This window comes from Sapajus apella, unplaced genomic scaffold (genome assembly GCF_009761245.1).
Source record: "Sapajus apella isolate SASKATOON/1434 unplaced genomic scaffold, GSC_monkey_1.0 scaffold88, whole genome shotgun sequence".
Taxonomy (NCBI): Eukaryota; Metazoa; Chordata; class Mammalia; order Primates; family Cebidae; genus Sapajus; species Sapajus apella.
Window position 1 is genome coordinate 6704900 of NW_022437028.1, and position 23505 is coordinate 6728404.

General features: G+C 47.2%; 1 protein-coding gene and 1 long non-coding RNA gene across 2 annotated transcripts in view; one reads left to right on the forward strand and one right to left on the reverse strand.

Annotated features, from left to right (window-relative positions):
• LOC116534586 overlaps positions 1-6793 on the forward strand; it is a 17912-nt gene extending 11119 nt beyond the window's left edge. The window contains exon 3 of the long non-coding RNA XR_004261783.1: positions 6759-6793. This is a non-coding gene — a long non-coding RNA (uncharacterized LOC116534586). The remainder of the gene's footprint in view (positions 1-6758) is intronic.
• PRKRIP1 (PRKR interacting protein 1) overlaps positions 1-23505 on the reverse strand; it is a 30621-nt gene that overhangs the window by 3747 nt on the left and 3369 nt on the right. The window contains exons 3-5 of the mRNA XM_032255063.1: positions 23212-23312; positions 16020-16105; positions 13534-13601 (exon numbers count right to left, since the gene is read on the reverse strand). Of these exons, the coding sequence (XP_032110954.1) occupies positions 13534-13601; positions 16020-16105; positions 23212-23312 (255 nt within the window). The remainder of the gene's footprint in view (positions 1-13533; positions 13602-16019; positions 16106-23211; positions 23313-23505) is intronic.

Here is a 23505-nt window from a genome sequence, read left to right on the forward strand (position 1 = left end):
GGCACGTGCCACCATGCCCAGCTAATTTTTTGTAGTTTTAGTAGAGATGGGGTTTCACCATGTTGACCAGGATGGTCTCGATCTCTTGACCTCGTGATCCACCCACCTCGGCCTCCCAAAGTGCTGGGATTATAGGCGTGAGCCACCGCACCCGGCCTGGAATTGTGTTTTCAAAAGTGACAGAGATAGGAAAGAAACACTTAGCCGGGAAGGAAAACTGGATCGAACATTTAACCTCTCATATTAAGTCTGGAAAGATGACTATATGTATTCCTGCCTAAATAAATCATCTATTAATCAAAATAATGATAATTTTGTGGCTGGGTACAGTGGCTCACGCCTGTAATCCTAGCACTTTGGGAGGCCAAGGCAGGCAGATAACTTGAGGAGAATCACTTGAACCTGGGAGGCAGAGGTTGCAATGAGCTGAGGTTGCACCATTGCGCTCCAGCCTGGGTGACAGAGCAAGACTTTGTCTCCAAAAAAAAAAAAAAAGGGCTGATCAGTTTGAGATCAGCCTGGCCAACATGGCAAAACCCCGTCTCTACAAACATACAAAAATTAGTCAGGTGTGGTGGCACGTGCCTGAAGTCCAGCTAATCGGGAAACTTCGGCAGGAGAATCCCCTGAACCCGGGAGGCAGAGGTTGCAGCGAGCCGAGATTGTGCCACTGCACTCCAGCCTGGGCGATAGAGCAAGACTCCGTCTCAAATTATAATATTTTTGTATATGAAACAGTTGTGTATGACGAACCAAAAGAAAGCAAAGGAGTCTCTCCCCCACGTGGCTGATCTGTGGTTTGGCATCACCATCATTTCTGACTCTGAATTTATTTGCTACTTATAAGCAATTCTTTTCGTGTACTTATTCACAGAGTGCTTAACAGTCATAAAAACGACAGGACATTCATAGAGTGGAAAATAGTATGATCAGAGTAATTAAGCAGCAGTCGCATCCCAGGAACACCTGGATCAGCGGCTAAATGGTAACAATGGGCTTTCAATCCCCGCCAACAATGCTGTGTCCGGATCAAAGGTTACTGGACACTGTCATTTTCTTTTTTTTGAGACAGTCTCACTCTGTCACCAGGCTGGAATACAGTGGTGCAATCTTGGCTCACTGCAATCTCCGCCTCCCGGGCTCAAGTAATTCTCCTGCCTCAGCCTCCCGGGTAGCTGGGATTACAGGCACCCACCACCACGCCCGGCTAATTTTTAGTAGAGCTGGGGTTTCACCATGTTGTCCAGGCTGGTCTCGAACTCCTGACCTCTGGTGATCCACTCGCCTCTGTGGGTCAAAATAGCCAGGGGCAGACCTATGTTATTTCTAGTTAAATAGTTATAAGCTTGCATTGCTTATTGTACACTATAGTTTATACCTTGAACTAAGCTATATCAAATATTGGTGCAATAAAATAAAAATCAAGCAGCAACAAGAGGCCTAAGGTAAAGACCATCTGAGAGCACTGTGAAACCGTGGAAACCCACAGGGTGGTTGCAGAGCAGGAAATATCGCTTTGGTCCCCCAAATGCCTACTCAACATGAAGGTCGCGTGAGGGTCTGGTAGAGAGGACTTGCATAAGATCTCTGAGAAGGGAGGTGACCTCTGCTCACAAGATTGAGGAGGGTCTTTGCAGATGGGAGCTGGCAAGGAGGAAAAGCCTTGCAGGGCAGAGATCACCGGAACACCATGGGCTCTGCTGCCTAGGTTCTCAGAATATGGAGCAATCTTGATTGCTGTGTCCTCAAAGCTGGGAGATAAAAGACCCCTGATGCACTGGGTGTGGTCAAACTCCGTGGAGCCTTAGCCGCTGTGCTTCTCATGCAAATGTACCTTGGCAGCAACCGGTGGTAGAACTCAGTGTTGTAGGTTTGCGTAAGAGTCACCACTGAATACTGCAGACCACACCTCCCCCTTGGCTATCCTGACCACATTAGTTTCAAGGCCTCCCCTGATCATCCCTCCCTGCTCCCCCACCCCTCATTTAACAAGTGTATACACCTCATAAAAACCTCGAAACCAGAGCGGATCACCCCGCTTGAACCCATGCTGTGAACTCCCACTCTTGTGTCTTTATTTCCTTTTCTCACTCCCTCGTCACTGCCACGAGGGGCACCCAGGCAGAGTTGGGTGGTTCTCAACATGCCTTGGCCTCCCAAAGTGCTGGGATTACAGGCATGAGCCACCCCACCTGGCCTGGATACTGTATTTTATTCTTTTTTGTTGCTGTTGTTTCTGAGACAGGGTCTCGCTCTGTTACCCAGGCTGGAGTGCAGTGGTGTGGTCACAGCTCACTGTAGCCTCCTGAGTAGCTGAGACTATGGGTGTGTGCCACAACACCTGGCTAATTTTTGTATTTTTTGTAGAGAGGAGGTCTCAGCCATGTTTCCCAGGCTGGTTTCAAACTCCTGGGCTCAAGTGATCCTCCCTCCCTGGCCTCCCAAAGTGCTGGGATTACAGGCAGGAGCCACCACCCCCGGCCTAATTTTTCAATTCTTCATCAACTTCTGTTCACTGCTTTTGGCATTTCGATCGTTCATCCTTCTGCTTCTTCAGGTGTGTGTGGCAGTCATTCTTGGCTTTCTGGGCTATAGATACACATAAATGCTTCCTCTTTTTCCTATCACTGTTACCCACAGGGGAATCTGCAGCCTTTTTGAGTTTTCAATACTGTATGTCAGGCCTCCACGTGCAAGCCTGGACCCAGAAAGTCTGACGTCCTGCCTGCCTCCGCGGATCACCCCCAACCCCCAACCCCCAACCCCTCACCCCCACCTGTGTTGGCCATCATCTCTGATCACCATTTCCAACCCCATCCTGCCTCTTAACTGTTCTTTTTTTTTTTTTTTTTTTTTTTTTTGAGACGGAGTTTCGCTCTTGTTAGCCAGGCTGGAGTGCAATGGCGCGATCTCAGCTCACCGCAACCTCCGCCTCCTGGGTTCAGGCAATTCTCCTGCCTCAGCCTCCTGAGTAGCTGGGATTACAGGCACACACCACCATGCCCAGCTAATTTTTGCATTTTTAGTAGAGACGGGGTTTCACCATGTTGACCAGGATGGTCTCGATCTCTTGACCTAGTGATCCACCAGCCTCGGCCTCCCAAAGTGCTGGGATTACAGGCGTGAGCCACCGCGTCCGGCCCTTCTTAACTGTTCTTATGATAATGTGAATACTCCTCATCCCACCTACCATCTTAACTACTCTTATGCCTTACCCACCTGCGACTGTAACTAACCTGGTTGTAATGCATACTCCGTAACACCCCTGCCTCCTCCCCAAAAGATTTCCCGAATCTATAAAACCAACTCCTATCCCGCCGCCCTTCGGCCTTAGCCCACCTGCACCCAGGTGAATAAACAGCCATGTTGCTCACACGAAGCCTGTTTAGGGGGGGGGAGGGTTTCTTCATTCAACGTGCCTGTTTTTAACAATATACCACAAAACAGAAAACAAGCAAAAAAAGCACTGAGTAACGCATGTAGGTCTGGGCCCCGTGTGGGGCACTATGGGGAACCTGCCACTGGCGCGTGTGGTCTGCAGAGGAGCCGTTTTCTTATCCTCTGTGGGTGTGCTTGTGGGGGGGGGGATTCTGGGTGTATGTGAAAAGGTTGTACCGCAGCTGAAGGGGGCTGGGAGGGTCTTCTATCCCTGGGAGACACTGGATAATCTGTTGTGTATCTGCATTTCGACCGTGACCTGTTGCATGAGGTCAGGTTTAGAATTCCCACTTGGAGCCTCATCTCACTGCCCAAAAAGCTCTGAATTCTGCAGCATTTCCACGTTTGGATTTTCAGGCTTGGGATGCTCAACCAGTACCTCACTAATGGTCAACACAAGGGATTTTGTGTGTGTGGAAGGCCCACTGCCAGGGTCTAAAAGTATCACTCTCGGGGAGGAGAAGCCTAGAAATCGGGTGCACATTCAAGTCATTTAGCAATTCAACAAAATTAACCCAGTTCATTCTTTCAACATAACAAATACATAAAGAGTAAGAAATCATAAAGTGGCTATTTCTTGTTAGTTACTATGCTTAATGTTGGTGATACAAGAATTTAAAAAATACTGTCATAAATTAAAACAAAGAGCACAAGGCCAGGTACAGTGGCTCATGCCTGTAATCCCAGCATTTTGGGAGGATCACCTGAGGTCAGGAGTTTGAGATCAGCCTAACCAACATAGAGAAATCCTGATCTCTACTAAAAATAGAAAAAATTAGCCAAGCGTGGTGGCAGGCATCTGTAATCCCAGCTACTCTAGAGGCTGAGGCAGGAGAATCGCTTGAACTCAGGGCAGTGGTTGCAGTGAGCAGAGATTGTGCCATTGCACTCCAGCCTGTGAAAGAAAAACGAAACTAAAAAACAAAAAAAAGCACAACACATATATTAGGATAGCTGTAATTCAAAAAATGGACAATACTAAGTGCTACAAGGATGTGAGGTAAGAAAAACTTTCACTGCTGGTGGGAGTACAGCATGGAATAGCCACTTTGCAAGACAGTTTGGCAGTTTCTCACAAAGCTAACAAGATTAATCCTATCATACAACCCAGCAACCATGCTCCTACGGATGTACTCTGTTGATATGAAACGAGCATACAAAGCCGGGCGCAGTGGCTCACGCCTGTAATCCCAATACTTTGTGAGGCCAAGGTGGGTGATCACTTGAGGTCAGGAGTTCAAGACCAGCCTGGCCAACATGGTGAAACCCCGTCTCCACTAAAAATACAAAAATTAGCCAGGCGCGGTGTTGAGCACCTGTAATGTCAGCTACTCCGAAGGCTGAGGCAGGAGAATTGCTTGAACCTGGGAACCCAGGAGGCGGAGACTGCAGTGACCTGAGATTGCCCCACTGCACTCCAGCCTGGGCGACAGAGACTCCGTCTCAAAAAAACACCAAAAAACAAAAACATAGGGCCGGGCGCGGTGGCTCACGCCTGTAATCCCAGCACTTTGGGAGGCCGAGGCGGGTGGATCACGAGGTCAACAGATCGAGACCATCCTGGTCAACATGGTGAAACCCCGTCTCTACTAAAACTACAAAAAATCAGCTGGGTATGGTGGCGCGTGCCTGTAATCCCAGCTACTCAGGAGGCTGAGGCAGGAGAATTGCCTGAACCCAGGAGGCGGAGGTTGCGGTGAGCCGAGATCGCGCCATTGCACTCCAGCCTGGGTAACAAGAGCGAAACTCCGTCTCAAAAAAATACCAAAAAACAAAAACACAGTAGCACACAAATATCTGCCGCAGCTTTATCCATAATCACCAAAACTGGGATGCAACCAGGATGCCCTTCAGCGGGTGAACGGTGGTCTATACGGTGGGATACTATTTGGCAATAAAAGGAATGGGGCATTAAGCCACACAAAGACACAGATGAATTTTCAAGGCATTCAGGTAAGCAAAAGAAGACAATCTGAGGAGGCTGTATACGACACAATTCCTACTCTATGACAGTGTGGAGAAGGCAAAACCACAGACGCAGTAAACAGATCAGGGTTGCCAGGGGCTGGGGATGGGGAGGAGGATGAACGGGGTAACATAAGGAATTCTTTTAGGGCAGCGGAATTATTCTGTATGATATGGCGGTGGTGGTGGATACATGGTACTATGCATTTGACAAAATCCACAGAACCTTACAGCACAAACAATTAAAACTTAATCATGCCTTATTGTTGTTGCTGTTGTTTGGGACGGAATCTTGCTCTTATTGCCCAGGCTGGAGTGCAATGGCGCGATCTTGGCTCACTGAAAACTCCACCTCCCAGGTTCAAGTGATTCTCCTTCCTCAGCCTCCTGAGTAGTTGACATTACAGGTGCCCGCCACCATGCCCAGCTAATTTTTTGTATTTTTAGTAGAGACGGGATTTCACTATGTTGGTCAGGCTAGTCTCGAACTCCTGACCTCGGGCGATCCACCCGCCACGGCCTCCCAAAGTGCTGGGATTACAGGCATGAGCCACCTCGCCCGGCCTACTGTTGCTGTTTTTTCAAAGATGGAGTCTCGTTCTGTCACCCAGGCTGGACTGCAGTGCGGTGATCTTGGCTCACTGCAACCTCCACTTCCCAGGTTCGAGGGATTCTCCAGCCTCAGCCTCCTGAGTAGCTGGGATTACAGGTGCCCGCCACAACGCCTGGCTAATTTTTGTATTTTTAGTGGAGACGGGGTTTCACCATGTTGGCCAGGCTGGTCTCAAACTCCTGACCTTAAGTGATCTGCCCAGATCAGCCTCCTAAAGTACTGGGGTTACAGGTGTGAGTCACCACACCTGGACCTCCTTTCATTACTTTTATACTACTGTTTGTTTAATATTTTAAGATCCAGGAATCTGAGATTTTCTTCACAGGTTACAGGCATAGTGAGTAAAATGCCACTGACTGCAACTGAAGCATGCACTTTGTTTTTAACAGATGAATGAATGGATGAGAAAAAAATCCTTGTAAGTATAGACTTGGTAAAATACTTGTGATACCATGGTACATGATAAAATCAGGATATCTATAAATATGGCATTTATAGAAATAAGACATATATTAAAAAACTCAAATAAGAAATGATATTAAAGTGTTAAAGTCATTTTTAGTAAGGGTTACAGATAACTTTATAATTTATTTATTTATTTATTTATTTAATTAATTTATTTTTTTTTTTTGAGACGGAGTTTCGCCCTTGTTACCCAGGCTGGAGTGCAATGGCGCGATCTCGGCTCACCGCAACCTCCGCCTCCTGGGTTCAGGCAATTCTCCTGCCTCAGCCTCCCGAGTAGCTGGGACTACAGGCGTGCGCCACCATGCCCAGCTAATTTTTGTATTTTTAGTAGAGACGGGGTTTCACCATGTTGACCAGGATGGTCTCGATCTGTTGACCTCGTGATCCACCCGCCTCGGCCTCCCAAAGTGCTGGGATTACAGGCTTGAGCCACCGCGCCCGGCCTATAATTTATTTATTTACAAAACAGAGACAAGGCCTTGCTATGTTGCCCACACTCGTCTCAAACTCCCAGCCTCAAACGATCCTCCAGCCTCAGCTTCCCCAAGTGCTGGAATTACAGGCGAGAGCCACCATGCCCAGCCAACTTTTATTTTTGATGTTGTTCTTTTCTGCATATTTTTAAAATTTCTAAAACCATCATAGAGTATCTCTTTTCTCCAAAGACACAAAGATGTGGATAGTTTTCCAACCTATGTTTAAGGATTTTGGCTCTGAAATAAACAGTTTGATCCAAACACAAGTAGAGTGCCTTCTGGACATGAGATACCTGCCCCTAGGTCAGGAGCTCTCAGTCAGGGACAATTCTGTCCTCCTCCCGCCTAGTGCACACATGGCAATGTCGGGAGGCATCCCGAACTGCGAATGACTGGGGGAAGGTGGGGGCTCCTGGCCTCTGGTGGGTAGATGCTAGGAGGCCGTGAGACATCCTGCAGTGACCAACACACAGCCCTTCACGACACAGCATTTCCAGCCTGAAGCATCAGCAGTGCGTCCATGGAGAAGCTCTGCCCCAGATGTGCCTAGTAACAAATCCCCTAAGGGCACCCTGGACTTCTTTGCTGAGCAGGCCTATGTTAGGATAAGTAACAGTGGTGTGGGAATAAATGATCTGGTGAGTCGAAGGCTTCAGAATAATCCAAACTGGCTTAATGTCATCCCATGCTGTCATTCAGACACAAGTCCCACACTGCCGGGAGTCTTCCCTGAGCTACTGGACCAGCACAGAAAACAAGTGACGAGACCTCCTCTCCAATAGCAGAACAGAACGCCCAGCCAGCTGCCCTCTCCTTTTTAGGAGAAGAGCCAAAAAAGCTCTAGTGATCTGCACCTCCGAGTTCATCCAGGACCCATGGCACACTAAAGCCACCATGTGGCGCAAGCTGGTATTACCACATTAGTTCCCATTTCTTTCCACAGGACTACTGGAAAAGCTTGCTTAGGCTCACAAAATGAAAAATAAAGAAGGAAACTGAGAAAGCGAGGTAAATGGCATACAAACCACTCTTTAAAATTTTATTTATTTATTTATTTATTTATTTTGAGATGGGTTCCCACTCTGTCACCCAGGCTGCAGTGCAGTGGCACAATCTCAGCTCACTGCAACCTCCCTCCCAGGCTCAAACAATCCTCCTACCTCAGCTTCCTGAGTAGGCAGGACTACAGGCCTGCAGCACCATACCTGGCTGATTTTTTTTGTATTTTGGTAGAAACAGTTTTGCCATGTTTCCCAGGCTGGTCTTGAACTCCTGGACTCAGGCGCTCTGTCTGCCTTGGCCTCCCAAAGTACTGGGATTATAGGCGTGAGCCATTGTGCCCAGCCTGATAAAAATTAATACCCAAAAAATACAGGGAACTCTTAAAATTCAACAAAATAAAAACAACCTGATTTAAAAATGGCCAAAGGACTTGAACAGACCTTTCTTGAAAGAAGATATACAAATGGCCAGGTGGGGGCGCAGTGGCTCATGCCTGTAATCCCAGCACTTTGTGGAGCCAAGGCAGGCAGATCACCTGAGGTCAGGAGTTCGAGACCAGCCTGGCCAACATGGTAAACCCCCAACTCTACTAAAAATAAAAAAATTAGCTGAATGTGGTGGCAGGTGCCTGTAGTCCCAGCTACTTGGAAGAATCGCCTGAACCCAGGAGGTGGAGGTTGCAGTGAGCCAAGATAGTGCCACTGAACTCAGCCTGGGCGACAGAGCGAGACTCCATCTCAAAAAACAAAACAAAACAGAACAACAATAACTACTACAAAAATGGCCAATAAGGACACAAAAAGATGCCCAACATCACAACTCATTAGGGAAATGCAAATCAAAACCATGGTGAGGTACCACTTCACACCCATTAGGATGGTTCTAAAACAAAACAAAACAAACAAAAACAGAAAATAAGAAGCGCTGGCAAGTATGTGGAGAAACTGTAGCCCTTTGGCACTGGTGGGAGTAAAAAATGGTTCAGTCCCTATGGAAGAGTATGGTGATCACACACAAATTAAAAATAGACCTAAGGTCAGGCACGGTGGTTCACACCTGTAATTCCAGCACTTTGGGAGCAGCCGGATTACCTGAGGTCAGGAGTTTGAGACCAGTCTGGCCAATCTGGCAAAACTCCATTTCTACTAAAAATTAGTTGGGTGTGTGGTGGTGGGTGCCTGTAATCCCAGCTACTCAGGAGGCTGAGGCAGGAGAATTGCTTGAACCCAGGAGGCGGAGGCTGTAGTGAGCCAAGATTGCACTGCTGCACTCCAGCCTGGGTGACAGAGCAAGACTCTGTCTCAAAAAAAAAAAAAAAAAAAAGCAAGCAGTCAAAAGAAAACCATGCCAGCCTCTCGTGGTGGCTCACACCTGAAATCCCAGCACTCTGGGCAGCCAAGGCGGGAGGATCACTTGAGCTTAAGAGTTCAAAACATGGAAAAACCCGGTTTTTATTAAAAAAAAAAAAAAATACAAAAATTACCTGAGTATGGTGGCACAGGCCTGCGGTTCCAACCAGTTGGGAGGCTGAGGTGGGGGGATCACTTGAGCCCAAGAATTCAAGACCAGCCTAGGCAACATAGTGAGACCCCATCTCTACAAAAAATAAAAACTTAGCCAGGCATGGTGGTACACACCTGTAGTCCCGGCTACGTAAGAAGCTGAGGTAGAAGGATGACTTCAGCCCACTGGGAGTTTGAGGCTCCCACGAGCCACAACTGCACTGCTGCACTCCAGACTGGGTGACAGAGCGAGACCCTGTCTCAAAAACACAAAAATGAAGACAACAAAAAGACAATAAAATGGTAGCCTTGACTCCAAACATATCGAGAAAAAGACAGAGGCTGTCAGAATGAATTAGAAAACGTGCCCCGTCTGGGCGCAGTGGCTCACGCCTGTAATCCCAGCACTTTGGGAGGCTGAGGCGGGTGGATCATGAGGTCAGGAGTTCTAGACCACCCTGACCAACATGGTGAAACTCCATCTCTACTAAAATACAAAAAAAAAAAAAAAAAAAAAATTAGCCAGGCATATTGGCGTGCACCTGTAATCCCAGCTACTCAGGAGGCTGAAGCAGAAGAACTACTTGAACCGGGCAGGCAGAGGTTGCAGTGAGCCAAGATTGCAACACTGCACTCCAGCCTGGGCAAGAGTGAGACTGTCTCAAAAAAACAAAACAACAACAACAAAAAAAAACACAGTATGACCCAAACATTTGACATACAAGAAACACACTTCAAATGTAGTGCTATTTGAAAAAGGGATGAATGGCAAAGTAAGGACCTCCAAAAATCTGCTCCTCCATAAAGGTAACAGAACACTGGCAAAAATCCTAAAAATCAACTTTTTCAGAACTCTGGAAATGCACCTCAGACTATTCAAATGCCTGAACCTCACTAAAAGCGTGAACTCTGTGGGCTTTAATTTCCTGTCTCCCTGTCCCCAGATCGGAGGGAGCCTTGAAAGACAAGAGCCCTCCCACCCCCGCTACAGTGGCTGTAAAAAACGGAAGTAGGATGATTGGGCTGGGAGCTGTTGGAAGTTCCATCCCTAGAGCACTGGCCCTGGTTGACCTGTCTAGTGGCTCCCTGGAAACGTCTACCTGCAAAGCTTGTCTTTTGTTAATCTGACTCTGCATTCAGTTGAGCTCACTCAGGGTCAACAGCTCTTTCCCCCCAGGTGTGTGTCAAAAACCATCAGTGACAACTATTTAACATCCCACCGACCAAGACAGCAGTAACAACTGACGCAAACAAGAAATTGACTAAAAAGCTTAAAAGAAAAAGCTGGGACTCCAGGGGACCACCAGAGCAGTGCACATGTCCAAGAAAGACAGCCGAGGCCCTGACCTCTCACCTCTGCTGCCCTGGAGGCTCTGTGCAAGCAGGAAGTGAAGGCTACAACAAATGGCAGACTGCCTGCCAGGGGGTTGGAGGCACAGTCCAGCACACACATAGAGCTCCCTGGCAAAGACATGGAGGTTCAAGACATTCAGAGAAATCTCTCATCTTCCACTGACGAACTAAGCTGACCGAGCAGACTTCAGAGTCCAAACACAACAAAGAATACAGGTTTTACAGAATTCATCAGGGAAGTCACTAAACACACAAATAGCAACAATGACAATGATAAGCAGCAAAACCAACAAATCCTGAGAAGAGAGGGTCAAATTACTCAGCAAAGGAGGCCTTTTTTTTTTTGAGACAGAATCTTGCTCTGTTGCCCAGTCTGGAGTACAGTGGCACAATTATGGCTCAGTGCAGCCTTGACCTCCTGGGCTCGGATGACTCTCCTGGCTCAGCCTCCAGAGTAGCTAGGACAACAGGCATGTACCACACCTAGTTAATTCTTAAATTTTTTTGTAGAGACAGGGTCTCACTATGTTACCCAGACTAGTCTTGAACTCCTGGGTTCAAGCAATCCTCCTGTTCCAGCCTCCCAAAAAGCTGGGACCACAGGTGTGCACCACCATGCCTGGCTGATTTTTTATTGTATGTAGAGATGGGGTCTTGCTATGCTGCCCAGGCTGGTCTTGAACTCCTGGCCTCAAGTGATCCTCCTGCCTTGGCCTACCAAGTGTTGGGATTATAGGTGTGAGCAGCTGCGCCTGACCTCTATTTCCAAATATAACACGTCCAAGTTACGTTACCCCCTCAACAGATTGTGAGAATAGCTTTTATGCCCAATCCTCCTACTTGGGCCAAGTACTTCCATGATCTACTGTTGCAGCGGAAGGGAAAGTGATGGAGTACTTTCTTTGAGGAATGGAGTCCTATCAGTCACATTTTAGTCGCTTAAAATAATTTCTTCTAGGAAAGGGCGAGAAACAACCTAAAACCATGTCCGATGTGTCACACAGTACAAGTCATAAGGAAATGGTTCCTAGAAGTGGCCAATCATATCATACACACACGCACACATTTCAGACAGAGTTTGATCTTGATGCCCAGGCTGGAGTGCAATGGCATAACCTTGGCTCACCGCAACCTCTGCCTACCAGGCTCAAGTGATTCTCCTGCCTCAGCCTCCTGAGTAGCTGACATTACAAGCACCTGCCACCATACCCAGCTAGTTTTTGTATTTGTAGTGGAGATGGGGTTTCACCATGTTGGCCAGGCTGGTCTCGAACTCCAGACCTCATGTGATCCACCCGCCTTGGCCTCCCAAAGTGCTAGGATTACAGGCATGAGCCACCATGCCTGGCCTATTTGTTTGAGATGGAGTTTTACTCTTGTTTCCTAGGCTGGAGTGCAGTGGCACGATCGTGGTGGCTCACTGCAACCTCAGCCTCCTAGGTTCAAATGATTCTCTTGCCTCAGCCTCCCAAGTAGCTGGGATTACAGGTATGGGCCACCATCCCTGGATCAATTATATTTTAATACGTCAATGAAAATCTGACTTCACCCTAAGACCAAAAACCACAATTGTGTAGTCAGGAAGCAGGCCTGGTCAAGCAGGGAATAGCCACAGATTCAGTCATGTGGGGGACAGTGTCATTTTCTGGTCTCTTAGCATCTTTGGCCCTTTCCAGCTGGGGACCCCATCCTTTATCCTCAGCCATGGGTTCCCAGGGATGGGGGATGGCAACCCTAGTGTTGTGATGGGTTCAGAGGTAGCAGGATTGGCAGCATGGTGGGATGCTGACCGAATAGCCAAGCCCGCCCCCGATTCTTCCTTATTAACGAGACCTCAAATCTGGCTAGGGTAGCAATGCTCTCAGCTCGCAGTGCCGGATCACGATAGGCTCGAGTCAGCTATAACAGTTTTCTATTCCTCCAGCCTGATAGCAGCTAGGGATGGCAAAGTGACCTAGTATTTAAGGTGACGTCTTCTGGGCACTTCTGGAGAAACTTTTGCTCTCCGATTTAAAAAGGGCAGATCACGCAAGTACCACCTCACTCCCCTTCTTCCTGCTTTGAACACAGGTACTGTGCCAGAAGCCATGGCAGCCACCTTGCAGCCTTGGGGTAAAGGCCAAGGGATGGGTGGGGGTGCCAGCCCACACTGGCAGTCACCTCAGGCTGCCACCTACCACCAGATTTCTCATCCTATAAAAAACCCAACTCCTCTTGGTTTAGGCACTTTGTTGGCTGCGTTTTGTTGCTTGCAGCCAAAAGCATCCTTACCTGACCTGGCAAATGACTCAGTCAGAGTCAGAGACACAAAAAGACTTTTGCTGGGAAAGCTGAGACGTCCTTTCAATCTTCCCTCCTGGGACAAGATCGAGGCAGGATGTGCCCCTAAACCACAAGGGGGTGTGAGCTGCCCGAGGACAGGACACCAGCACAGAGGGGGAGACGGCAATAACCAACAACGCCCCTGATCTCTCTGACCAGCCATGCCCAAAGGGAGGTCTGTCCTCCAACTACCCTGAGCCAGTATCTTTTTGCTTAAGCCAGTTTGGTTTTCTGATACTTGCAATTAAATGAGTCCTAGCTAACATGAATGAGCTGCTGTTTCTTCAGTGGCCAGCCAACCCAAACCCTCCATCCCTGTGTTTCCTGACAGTTCAACCACTGTGACCGACACCAAGAAAAGAAGCTACAGCCAGGAAAAGTGGGCACCACTCACCTTCTTTTTGTTTCTTCTGTTCAAGTTTCATCTTCTTTGCCAGTAATTTCTTCTCTTTTAACTTCTGGCTAAAAATATAAAACCATACACATTGATGCCTTCACTACCTTATGGTATTTCTTAGAAAATAAACACCTCCTATGGTATCTTTAAAACCTGTGGAGTAGCACAAACATTACAATGACAAAATAAGAGAAACATTAGGTGAGTGCAAAGGTAACTGCAGTTTTTGCATTGTTGGAATTTGCTGTTTCATATTGGAATACATTATTAAATAAAGGTGGTTATATTATATGTCATTTTAATGGGCACTTCTGGCTTTATGGTTTTTTCTTTGCTAATGTCTTATTCCTTGCTGTTTATTTTATGATTACTTTAGACTATGGAAATGATGTTAGACAAAAAGCAAATTCAAGTGATTTTCTTATTCAAATTCAAAATGGGCCATAAAGCAGTGGCAACAACTCACAACATCGACAATGCATTTGGCCCAGGAACTGCTAACTAATGTACAGTGCAGTGGTGGGTCAGGAAGTTTTGCCAAGGAGATGAGAGCCTTGAAGATGAGGAGCGTAGTGGCCCCGGCCACTGGAAGTTGACAATGACCAATCCAGAGCAATCACCGAAGCTGATCCTCTTACAGCCACATGAGAAGCGGCCAAAGAACTCAACGTTGACCATTCTATGTTTGCTCAGCATTTGAAGCAAATTGAAAAGATGAAAAAGCTCGAAACCGGGTGCCTCTGCCTCATGAGCTGAGCGAAAATCAAAAATATCATCATTTTGAAGTGTCATCTTCTCTTACTCTATTCAACAACAACGAACCATTTCTCGATCAAATTGTGATGTGCGATGAAAAATGGATTTTACGTGACAACTAGTGACAACCAGTTTGGTGGCTGGACCAAGTAGCAGCTCCAAGGCACTTCCCAAAGCCAAACTTGCACCAGAAGAAGGTCATGGTCACTACGTGGTGGGCTGCTGGCCTGATCCACTACGGCTTTCTGCATCCCAGGGGAACACTGGGGAAGTCTGCTCGGCAGATCGACGAGCCGCACTGAACACTCCAAAGCCTGCAGCTGGCAACAGAAGGGGCCCAATTCTTCTCCATGCCAATAGCCGACTGCATGGTGCACAACCCATGCTTCAAAGGTTGAACAAACCGGGCTACGAGTTTTGCCTGATCCGCTGTTCACCTGACTTCTTTTTTTTTTTTTTTTTCCCTGAGATGGAGTTTCGCTCTTGTTACCCAGGCTGGAGTGCAATGGCACTGTCTCGGCTCACCGCAACCTCTGCCTCCCGGGTTCAGGCAATTCTCCTGCCTCAGCCTCCTGAGTAGCTAAGATTACAGGCGTGCACCACCATGCCCAGCTAATTTTTTGTATTATTTAGTAGAGACAGGCTTTCACCATGTTGACCAGGATGGTCTCGATCTCTTGACCTCGTGATCCACCCGCCTCAGCCTCCCAAAGTGCTGGGATTACAGGCGTGAGCCACCGCACCCGGCCCACCTGACTTCTTGCCAACCGATTACCACTTCTTCAAGCACCTTGACCACTTTTTGCAGGGAAAGCCCTTCCACAGCGAGAAGGACTCAGAAAACGCTTTCTGAGAGTTCATCAAATCCCAAAGCATGGATTTTTACATTACAAGAATAAACCAACTGATGTCTCGCTGGCAAAAATATGTTGATTGTAATACTTCCTATTTTGATGAATAAATATGTGTTTGAGCCTAGTCATAATGATTTTAAATTCATGGTCCAAAAGTGAGTTACTTTTGCACCAATCAAATACTTCCACACGACCCTGCCAGTCTATCCTTCTCAGCTGCTTCTATTAGGATTCAAGAGCAAATCCCAGGGAGCCCTGAGGCAAAGTAACCTCAGAAATAAAGAGGATGCTTTTAAAAAAATACATTTTTTAGGCCAGGTGTGGTGGCTCATGCCTATAATCCCAGCACTGTGGGAGGCCGAGACAGGTGGATCACCTGAGGTTGGGGGTTTTGAGACCAGCCTGGGAAACATAGTGAAATCCTGTCTATATCAAAAATACAAAAATTAGCCGGGCATGGTGGCGGACACCTGTAATCTCAGCTACTCAGGAGGCTGAGGTAGGAGAATCGCTTGAATCCAGGAGGCGGAGGTTGCAGTGAGCTGAGATTGTGGTACTGCATGCAGCCTGGGGGACACAGTGAGACTTTGTTTCAAAAAATAAAAAATAAAAATAAAAAAAAAACAGACATGAAGGAGACACAGAAATCAATGCGATCACTAAAGTCCTGACTTGCAAGCTCTGGACAATCTGTAACCAGCTGGAGGGTGCTAAGGAACTTGCTCTGTTCAGGTTGTAGAAGGCACTGCTCTACACTCATGACCCCTACCGGTCACGCAGGGGAACTACTATTGACTGCAAGGACTCAGCTCACCCAGCCCTGTTCCCACCCCCGGCCCTTAAGTGTCATCACAGTTAGGCCAGGCCTCTTACCGCTTCTTCCGGCGCTTTGCAGTCTGCTCCTCTGCAGCGATTTTATTCTTTTCCAGTCTCTTCTGAAACTCTGCATCCAATTTTTGCTGCAACAAAACCCACATCATTTAGACACGATAGGTCTGGGTAGACTGTGGGAGGTTTTTGCTCAGGCTGAGTAGGAGGGTTCTAGCAGTCATGCCACTGGGGGTGCTAGAGGCACTACCCGGGTCTCCAGGGCCATTTTAACTTTAAAAGGCTACCCCAGGCCGGGCGCGGTGGCTCAAGCCTGTAATCCCAGCACTTTGGGAGGCCGAGGCGGGTGGATCACGAGGTCAAGAGATCGAGACCATCCTGGTCAACATGGTGAAACCCCGTCTCTACTAAAAATACAAAAAATTAGCTGGGCATGGTGGCGCGTGCCTGTAATCCCAGCTACTCAGGAGGCTGAGGCAGGAGAATTGCCTGAACCCAGGAGGCGGAGGTTGCGGTGAGCTGAGATCGCGCCATTGCACTCCAGCCTGGGTAACAAGAGCGAAACTCCATCTCAAAAAAAAAAAAAGGCTACCCCAGAGGCAGGGCAGGTAATCAAAACATAACTCTCTGATGGCAAAGTAACTCTTTCAGTTGATTGAGGTACCCCGCGTGCACACACAATCCAGGAGACAGTACGGGAGGGAGTGCAGAGGACACCTTAGGGGCAGGGGCAGCACCGTCTGCTTAGCTGGGGCCTCAGACATGGCCCAGAGCTCATCAGAAGGAATGCCTGGAGGGTCAGAACCATGGAATTTTCAAGCTCTAACCTCATAGTTCCCAAATGGCTGAGTTTTTTTTGTTTTTGTTTTTGTTTGTGATACAAGGTCTTATTCTGTCACCTAGGCTGGAATGCAATGGCATAATAATAGCTCACTAAAACCTTGAACTCCTGGGCTCAATAGATCCTCCTATCTCAGTCTCCTGAGTACTTGGGACTATGGGTGCATGACATTACATCTGGCTAATTTTTATGTTTATTTTGTAGAGACAAGTCTGGCTATGTTGCCCAGGCTGGTTTTAAACTCCTGGCCTCAAAGGATCCTTCTACCTTAGCCTCCAAAGTGCTGAGATTACACGCCACTGTGCCCAGCCACCAAATGACAGATTCTAAAGCAGCGTGACACATGCCATCTGCTGCTAAACACACACCTGCACCCACACGTATATCCTATCGACTGCATTACTTCTTCTCAGCAGTTCTGTTTCCAAGCCTCAGTTTCCTCATCTATAAAATGGGGAAAATTATAATTCCTCTCTCCCAGAGCTGTTAGGAAGAATAATGAAATAAGGGTTGGGCGTGGTGGCTCATGCTTATAAATCCCAGTACTTTGGGAGACCAATACTCGGGAGGCTGAGGGAGGAGAATTGCTTGAATGCAGAAGGAAGAGGTTGTAGTGAGTGGAAATCGCGCCACTGCGCTCCAGTCTGGCGACCGAGGAAGACCATGTCTCAAAAGGGGAAAAAAAAGGACAATGAAATAAGACAACCCACAGAAAAGCACCTGTAAGCTACAAAGACATCAAATGATTCAAAGTGCCATCTCTTGTTTCTTCTGGTCACAGCCATAAAGGTCAATGGAGCAACAAAGGAGCCAGCAAAGGAGGAAGAGGTACCTTCAACACCTCTGCTGGTCTGCACCACCAGGGCTGTGCACATCTGCTTAGAGTGGCACAGAACCAAACAAAACAAGCCCCTCTCTGAGGGCAGAAAACATTCCTTCAGGAAGGAAATCGACTTTAAGTAATCAACCTTCTGAACAACCAGAAAGCAAATGACTTAAATCTAAAAGAACTTGGTTTGCTTAGACACTGAGGTGTGAAGGCTGGGTGCCGTCGCTTATGCCTGCAATCCAGCACATTGGGAGGCTGAAGCGGGTAGATCACCTGAGGTCCGGAGTTCAAGACCAGCCTGGGCAACATGGTGAAACCCCAACTCTACTAAAAATACAAAAATTGGCCAGGCATGGTGGCAGGCGCCTGTGATCGCAACTGCTCAGGAGGCTGAGGCTAAGGCATGAGAATTATTTTAACCCAGGAGGCAGAGGCTACAGTGAGCCAAGATCAAACTCCAGCTGAGGTGACAAAGGGAGACTCTGCCGGAATAATAATAAAAAAAAAAAAAAAAAAGAAGCTGAGTTGTGAAAGTCTTACTCTGTGCTGCTGAAGAAGCCAAATTTCCCAGCAAGTGAACTAAACGGAGCCCCAGCTGGCTGCCGCACCTGGCAGAGGCAATGTCTCAAGCGGGGGTGAGTGGAACTGGGTTCCGATGGAGGTGATCTGTCAGTTACTAAAAAATGAGGCCTCTTCCCCCGCCCATTTTTTAAATCTGAGACTGTCGTTTGCCATCCAAAATAAAGGTCTTTGCATTTGCATGAAGGCCAAGGTTTCTGAAACATTTTTCTGTATTTTCTCTGAATCTATAATCAATATGTAAAACTTCAGACTAACTTACAGTGTCTGAGACAGCAACCTGGTCTAATGTCCTCCCCTCTAAAATAGTTTATAAAAATAAAAATGTTCCTGATAGCAGTTTCTTTTTTCTTTTTTTTTTTGAGACAGGGTCTTGTTCACTCAGGCGCGAGTCCAGTGACATGATCACGGCTCACTGCAGCCTTGACAGTCCAGGCTCAAGCAATCCTTCCACCTCAGCCTCTCGAATAGGCTGCAGGTGGGTGCCACCACATCTGGCTAAACTTTGTACTCTTTGTAGAGATGGGGTCTTGCCATGTTTCCTGGGCTCAAGCGATCCCACCACCTTGGCCTCCCAAAGTGCTGGGATTACAGGCATGAGCCACCGCACCCAGCTTGATGGTTTCCACACCAGAGCATTATTCTTGACAGGCAAACCCACTGCAGTAACCTGGTATAGTTTTGTGACAAACTGTCTAATACATCTCACTAGGATTGAGATTGTTAACAAAAGAAGGCAGGAACAAGAAGAAACACCAATACCCAGGGGCCAGAAAAAGCTGCAGGACAAGCAAGTATCAGATGACAGCCAGCACACCAATGACCATGCTGTGCCCAAAGCAGGATTTTTCCTTTTTCTTTTTGAGATGGCGTCTCACTCCGTTGTCCAGGCTGGAGTGCAGTGGCACTATCTCAGCTCACTGCAACCTCCACCTCCTGAGTTCAAGCGATTCTCCTGACTCAGCCCCCCGAGTAGGTGGGATTACAGGTGTACGCCACCACGCCTAGTTAATGTTGGTATTTTTAGTAGAGGTGGGGGTTTCACCACATTGGCCACGCTGGTCTTGAACTCCTGCCCTCAAGTGATCCACCGCCTTGGCCTCCCAAAGTGCTGGGATTACAGGCGTGAGCCACCACACCTGGCCCTCAAAAGCAGATTTTTTTTCTAACTCAATTTTGGCCATTCCAATAAATTCTTACATATTTTCTTCTGTATCCTGTCTCTGGTTTAAATTTTCCCTAACGTTTTATTTTGAAAATTTCAAACAGAAAAGTTAAAAGAATTACATAGCACATATACCCACTACACTTGACTCAACAATTCCTGTTCTGCTAGATTTTCTTAATTACACACCTATTGATCTATCCACACCTCTATTGGTATATGTCTTCCATCTCCAAGCCTCAATTTACTTACCTATAAAATGGGGAAAATTATAACTCCTCCTTCCCAGAGCTCTATTCATCTACCAATTCGTCTTTTTTTCTTTTTTTTTTGGTGCATTTCAAAGTAAGCTACAGACATCAGGACATTCCATTCTTGAGCATTTAAGCATGCCTATCATTAAACAGGCTTTCATATTTCCGCACGCTTTTCTTTTTCCTTTTAAAGTAATATCTGGCCAGGCACAGCGGCTCACACCCATAATCCTAGCACTTTGGGAGGCTGAGGCAGGTGGATCACTTTAGGAGTTCAATACCAGCCTGGCCAACATACTGAAACCCTGTCTCTATTAAAAATACAAAAAAATTAGCTGGGCGTAGTGGTAGGCGTCTGTAATCCCAGCTACTCAGGAAGCTGAAACAGGAGAATCACTTGAACCTGGGAGGCAGAGGTTGCAGTGAGCCGAGATTGTGCCATTGCACTCCAGCCTGGGCAACAAGAGTGAAACTCCATCTCAAAAAAATAAATAAAGTAATATCTACACAGAACCAAATGCCCAGATCTTGAGTGTACAGTTCGATCACCCCAGAAAGTCCCCTCACCTGTCTTTTCCCAGTCAACCATGACCCCAACCAGACAACCAGTTTTATTTCTCAGATTAATTTTACCTCCTCTAAAACGTCATATAAACGGAATCACACAATATGGTCTCTCTTGTGCAAGGCTTCTTTCACACAGTATGTTTTAAACAACCATCCCAGTTGTTGTACAGATCAATAGTTTGTTCCTTTTTTATTGCTAAATATTACATTTTATTTTATTTTATTTTATTTATTTTTTAGAGACAGGGTTTCACCATGTTGGTCAGGCTGGTCTTGAACTCCTGACTTCAGGTGATCCACCTGCCTCAGCCTCCCAAAGTGCTAGGATTACAGGCGTGAGCCACTGCACCTGGCCATATTACAATATTTTATAATTATTGCTTGGTTTCATTTTTAAAATCATTTTATTTCCTCTAGGTAGAAATTCTCTAGAGTCTAATTTATTTTACTACATTATTGGAAGGCAAAATCCTAATAAAGTGGCTTCCTCTCTGATAAAAAGGAGATGAACAAATGTCATTTTAAAGCATTTAGGCTGGGCGCAGTTACTCACGCCTGTAATCCCAGCACTTTGGGAGGCTGAGGCAGGTGGATTACCTGAGGTCAGGAGTTCCAGACCAACCTGACCAATGTGGTACAACCCCATTTCCACTAAAACTACAAAAATTAGCCAGGCGTGGTGGCACGCGCCTGTAATCCCAGCTACTCGGGAGGCTTGAGGCAGGAGAATCACTCGAACCCAGCAGGTGGAGGTTACGGTGAGCCGAGAGTGCATCACTGCACTCCAGCCTGGACGACAGAAGCGAAACTCCATCTCAAAAAAAAGGCATCCGAACCTCTCTAATGTGCACAAATGTACTCTATGAAATATAGGCACCCTGGCTGGGCATGGTGGCTCACACCTGTAATCCCAGCACTTTGGGACACTGAGGCGGGCAGATCACGAGGTCAAAAGATTGACAGCATCCTGGCCAACATGGTGAAACCCTGTCTCTACTAAAAATACAAAAATTAGCTGGGCGTGGTGGCGTATGCCTGTAGTCCCAGCTACTCGGGAGTAGCAGAATTGCTTGAACCCTGGAGGCAGAGGTTGCAGTGAACCAAGATCACGCCACTGCACTCCAGCCTGGCACCTGGCAACGAAGCAAGACTGTCTCAAAAAAAAAAAAAAAAAAAAAAAAAAAAAGCACCTTGCCCATACTGAGGAAAGGGACTTTTTTGCGGTGCATGTTCTTCTAAGATTAGTAACAGGGAACAATCCCACACCCTCATTAGGAAAAGTCAGATGTACATTTAGAAAATCAAAAGGAACCAGCCAAATAACATTTGATGTCTCACTCTGTTGTCCAGGTTGGACTTGAAATCTTGGGGCGTAGCAGGGACGAGAGGCACTTGTCCTGTGGGCGTTTCTGGAGGCACTTTTGCTCTCCACTTAAAAAAGGACAGACCAGCCAGGTGCAGTGGCTCACGCCTGTAATCTCAGCACTCTGGGAGGCTGAGGCGAGCGGATCAGCTGAGTCGGGAGTTCAAGACCAGCCTGACCAACATGTAGAAACCCCGTCTCTATTAAAAACACAAAATTAGCCAGGCATGGTGGCGCTCACCTGTAATCCCAGCTACTTGGGAGGCTGAGGCAGGAGAATCACTTGAACCAGTGAGGCAGAGGCTGCAGTGAGTCGAGATTGTGCCACTGCATTTCAGCCTGGGCAACAAGAGCAAAACTCTGTCTCAAAAGAAAAAGTAAAAAAAGACAAAAGAGACAAGAACCACCCAGGTGGCACCTCGCACACCATCACACCCAGCTTTGATTTATATTAACAGAAAGACAGGCAGGATGGGTGCGGTGGCTCACACCTCTAATCCCAGTAATTTGGGAGGCCAAGGCAGGAGAATCACTTGAGATCAGGAGTTTGAGACCAGCCTGGCCAACACGGCAAAATCCCATCTCTACTAAAAATACAAAAATTTACTGTGCATGGTGACACACACCTGTAATCCCAGCTCCTTGGGAGGCCAAGGCATGAGAACTGCTTGAGCCTGGGAGGTGGAGGAAACCAAGTTGTGCCACTGCACTCCAGCCTGGGTGACAGAGCAAGACCCTGTCTGAAGAAACAATGCCTCTCCCAAAATATGGTTTCTTAAGCAATTCTCAAATAACCTATAATTATTACAGATTAATAATAATCTTACAATAATCTATTATTTGACGCCTGTCACAAAGAAATGCCAGCTCCAGAGTTAGGAAAATCAAATGCTCCAAGAGGCAGATACCATATGTACTTTCGCAGTAGGGAAAGCACGCTGCCGTTCACACCAAATGCACAGCTAACTGCATCTAGGCATTCAGCTAAAAAGTGGGAGAACGACAGAGAAATAACAATTTAAATGGTGTGGGGATCCCACTTGCTGTTCTATCGCATGGCAAATGGCCTAGAGAGAAGAGAGGCCTCGGCCGTGCCCTTCCATACACAAGGAAGACTCTCGCTCCCATCCCTCTCCTGGTGTGGGTATCCTGCTGTTCTGATTCTGATCGGGGGGTTACCTGGACTCTGTGTTCTGTGCTGCACACTGCACACTAGCCACACCAGCTGCATCTATTCTTCCTCATTTGCTTTTTCTTTTCTTTCTTTTTCTTTTTTTCAAGATGAAGTTTCGCTCTTGCTGCCCAGGCTGGAGGGAAATGGTGCGATCTCGGCTCACCGCAATCTCCGCCTCCCGGGTTCAAGTGAGTCTCCTGCCTCAGCCTCCCAAGTAGCTGGAATTACAGGCACGTACCACCACGCCCCGATAATTTTGCATTTTTAGAATATTCGGGTTTTCTCCATGTTGGTCAGGATGGTCTCCACCTCCTGATCTCAGGTGATCTGCCCGCCTTGGCCTTCCAAAGTGCTGGGATTACAGGCATCAGCCCTGCGCCTGGCTTCCCCAAATGCTTTTTTCTTAAGGTAGTACATGCACACTGCCCAAACATGGCAGCTCAGCCAGCCTCCTGGCTCACTGACCTTCTCGGCCATGGCATCCATGTAGTCCTGTCGCTGGTATTCTCTCCGGCGCAGATGTCTGTACACGTGGAATTCTCCACTGCCGGCCCCAGCACTTGAACCTGTAGCCAGAACAGTCCAAAGTTCTAGATTAAATACCAATACAGGCCACCCTTAATCAAAGGGGACTAAAGAAACAGAAAGTGGAAGTCGTGGACAGGACCATGCCTTCCTTTCTCCCCACTGCATCCAGAACTGGCCCAGTACCTTGCATATTATGGATTTCATTCATTATTTGTTATATGAATGTTGGAT